This window comes from Pinus tabuliformis, chromosome 1_1 (genome assembly GCF_031772625.1).
Source record: "Pinus tabuliformis cultivar Carrire ecotype Pingquan chromosome 1_1, CPIR1, whole genome shotgun sequence".
In the NCBI taxonomy this organism is placed as follows: domain Eukaryota; kingdom Viridiplantae; phylum Streptophyta; class Pinopsida; order Pinales; family Pinaceae; genus Pinus; species Pinus tabuliformis.
The window spans coordinates 401,712,475-401,715,614 of record NC_142297.1 but is presented as its reverse complement, the minus strand read 5'-3'; the positions used below and the strand labels follow the sequence as shown (position 1 = coordinate 401,715,614).

Sequence of the window (3,140 nt, the reverse complement as noted above, 5' to 3'; positions counted from 1 at the left end):
TGAATTACAATTAAATTTCAACTATTTTATTTTTATTTAAATAAATATTTTAAAACAAAAACACAAATTTAACTTCCATTTAAATTTTGATTGGCAATAAAAGCACACGGGAAAGAAAATAGGAAATGGATTTTTTTTTTTTTCATGAAAATGGATTTAGTAAAATTAGTTGTCATAGCCAAGCATAAAACAAATATTTTGAGGAGACCTACCAGATAAACAAAGGATGGAAAATTAAAGACAAAGGCAGAAAATTCAATAATTTTAACCTAGTCATTTTAAGTTACGACACGGAGAAGGTGAGTAAGCAGACCACTAATGCGACCACAACACAACCGTGCATGATCACCCCATGAAACCCACACAGCAACCAGACCTCCAAAAAGAGTCATCTCACGATCATCTCATTAACCTCACACATCAGCACCACACAATCATCCCAACCACAACGCGATACGCACCATTAATTGGAGGAAAGTAGAGCACACCTATACAAGAAGCAAGCCGCCCAGCACACCTAAAATTATGATTATTTTGCTTGAACTCTTTCTATTTGACCCGTTCATCTGCTTCCCTGGCGGATAAGCCCCCGGCGTAACAGCTGGCGACTGTGTGTGCTGCTTCGTTGGTGCAATAGCTGGCCCCTTTGCCGTGGATGGAGATGGAGGCAAAATCGAGTTAAAGAAAGGATACATTTCATAATGGGCATTGCAGCTTTTGCTCAAAACCGTAGCTCCTGTGCTTCCAGGAATTCTTGATAAAATAAAATTGATTGCGCTTAAGAGACATGTTTTGCATTGATACTCGATATATCTCTCGTGCACTGCACCGCACCGTAAATCCTTCGAGACAGGGAGTCTGTACTTGTTCCCGAAGCATATAACTTAGATCCAGACGCTGCTTCACCTGACAAATTGGTTAATAGGCTCTCAACAGCCGCGTTAAAAACATCGGGGGTGGACATATTACTATGATTATAATTATTCCATCCACCAGTAGACATTTGTCCGAAGAAATCATATTTTTCATAACGTAAGAAGCAGTCATCCAACAAAATTAAACCACCGCCAGTATTCGCACACTTGTGCCGAATTGTAGTGACTGCTCTATGGGAGCAGTTGCGGCACTGTTCGGCTGTTGTGTCCCTGGCACATTGTAGGAGGCCGTATATTTGGCCATCCACACAAGTGTTAAAACCAGTTTGGGAGGTGTGTTGAACAAGACTATTAAAGACTGTATTCAGATTGCTGTCTAACGTACTACCGTGCGTATAGTTGAAGTCGAAGAAGCACACAGTGTGTGGAACCTGGAGTGCATCGGCACGAAAAGCAATGCGTATGAGGAAAAGTAGGACGATGTATAAGAGCCTAATAATTTGCCCCATCACGAAGAATCCCTTCGTTGGAAATAGAATTCTCGTGCTCACTGAACAAAGGAGAATTTGCAGGGGATGCCAACGTTGTTCCTGCAATTCTGTATATATAGATTTGAATAATTGATTTGCATATTCTATATATAAGGATGATAACAAGATTCGAATTTTAGGCACATTGTCCACCAAGGAAAAAAATAACCCAAGAGTTCATTATGAAATTCAATTCAAGTCCGATACGAACATTTTTGATATTTTTGGCGTGTGGAGCGGGTATAACGGGATTCCGCTTGACCACAGTCATGTTTAAGATAAAAAGTCCAAAAAGTCCGTTGGTATTTCGCGCTATATATATTCACGGTTCTCTTTCCTCTGTGAATGCCAGCGTTACTTTGACTTTGACTTTGACTCTGACTCGAGTTTGGTTCAACAAAAAAATTTTAAGATTTTGTTGGTTTTCTTTTCTGTGTGAATGCCAGGTTACTTTGACTTTGACTCGAGTTTGGTTCAACAAATAAAATTTTATAATTTTAAGATTTTATTAATTACGTCTGTGAACACCACTTGTGTATACAAACTTAGCTGTTTTTGTTTTCTTAAAGGCGTAGTTCAACAAACAAACTAGGTATTTATTGGATCCTTTTTCAATAATCCAAGATCATTTTTCTTTTCCATTTTCCGTTTTATTGGTTATATTTATATTATTGGTTTATTTTTTATTAGATTAAAGTTATTATTACTGGTAAGTATCTAATTACTGCAAAAAGATAATTATTTCTGGGGTTAATATACTTATACCATTAGAGATACCTATTACTACTATATAAGTTATAACATGGTATACCTTATATACTATATTATTATATAAAGATATAATAGGGAGATATATTAATGATAGGATATATGTTATAGATATTATAATACTTTATATAATATAAATTTATACACTAATATATTATATTAATAATTGGATCATATTATATTACAATAATATATAGTGAATATAGGTATATCAATTATATCTAATAGATACTAATAACATAACTTAATGGTATTAGGTTATAGTAATTAGTTTCCATCTAATTTTTAGATTTTTTTAGAGTAAGCTTTCGAAACTCTTCTAGGAAATTTTAGTGACAATAACTAAAGCATAGGAATCACACACAAAGCATGTTGATAGATCCTTGTGAATGTAGAGGGAAACCAAGTTATTCATGAAACACACAAAATGTACTTTTGAGGCTCTTGAGTTTCAACACAAATTTTACGATGGTGTATGGGTTAATTCCAAGAAAGTTGTAGCTATGTAACACTTTCCCTTTCTTGAAAATGACAAACTTATGTGAATTCTTTGGAATTTCAAATCCATAGTCTACAAAGCCTAAGTATGGTAAGAAAAGCCTCCTATCTACACCATATCAAACCTAAAAGTTGGACAGTGAACATGGTGGCCCTAGGTCTTTTTTATTGGGCTTGAGCTATACGAGCTTCCGTTAGCTCATGTTGTCCTCATTTACTCCCCTTACTCATATATAGGCTCTAACACCCATTGTTGGGCCTCACAATAGTCATTATTCTCACTCAGTTATTCACTAGTACCTTCACATTACTTCCATATTAACTTCATGTCACCTCCATTACATTTACCTCATCATTGGGTTATAACTATGCTTTTCCAAAGTTTATTAATTCTTAACATTTTAAAGTGGATTTATGGTTAAACTTTAGAAAATAATATGCTTATACTTATACCTAACAATTAGAATGA

General features: G+C 35.0%; 1 protein-coding gene across 1 annotated transcript; it reads right to left on the bottom strand.

The window, feature by feature from the left end:
- Window positions 1–488: 488 nt before the first annotated feature.
- On the bottom strand, window positions 489–1,384 carry LOC149213365 (cysteine-rich repeat secretory protein 38-like). Its single transcript, XM_089389001.1, has 2 exons — window positions 835–1,384; window positions 489–736 (listed from the first exon to the last, which is right to left on the bottom strand). The coding sequence occupies exons 1-2, from the start codon at window positions 1,382–1,384 to the stop codon at window positions 489–491; spliced, it is 798 nt and encodes a 265-aa protein (XP_089245127.1).
- Between the last annotated feature and the right edge of the window lie 1,756 nt (window positions 1,385–3,140).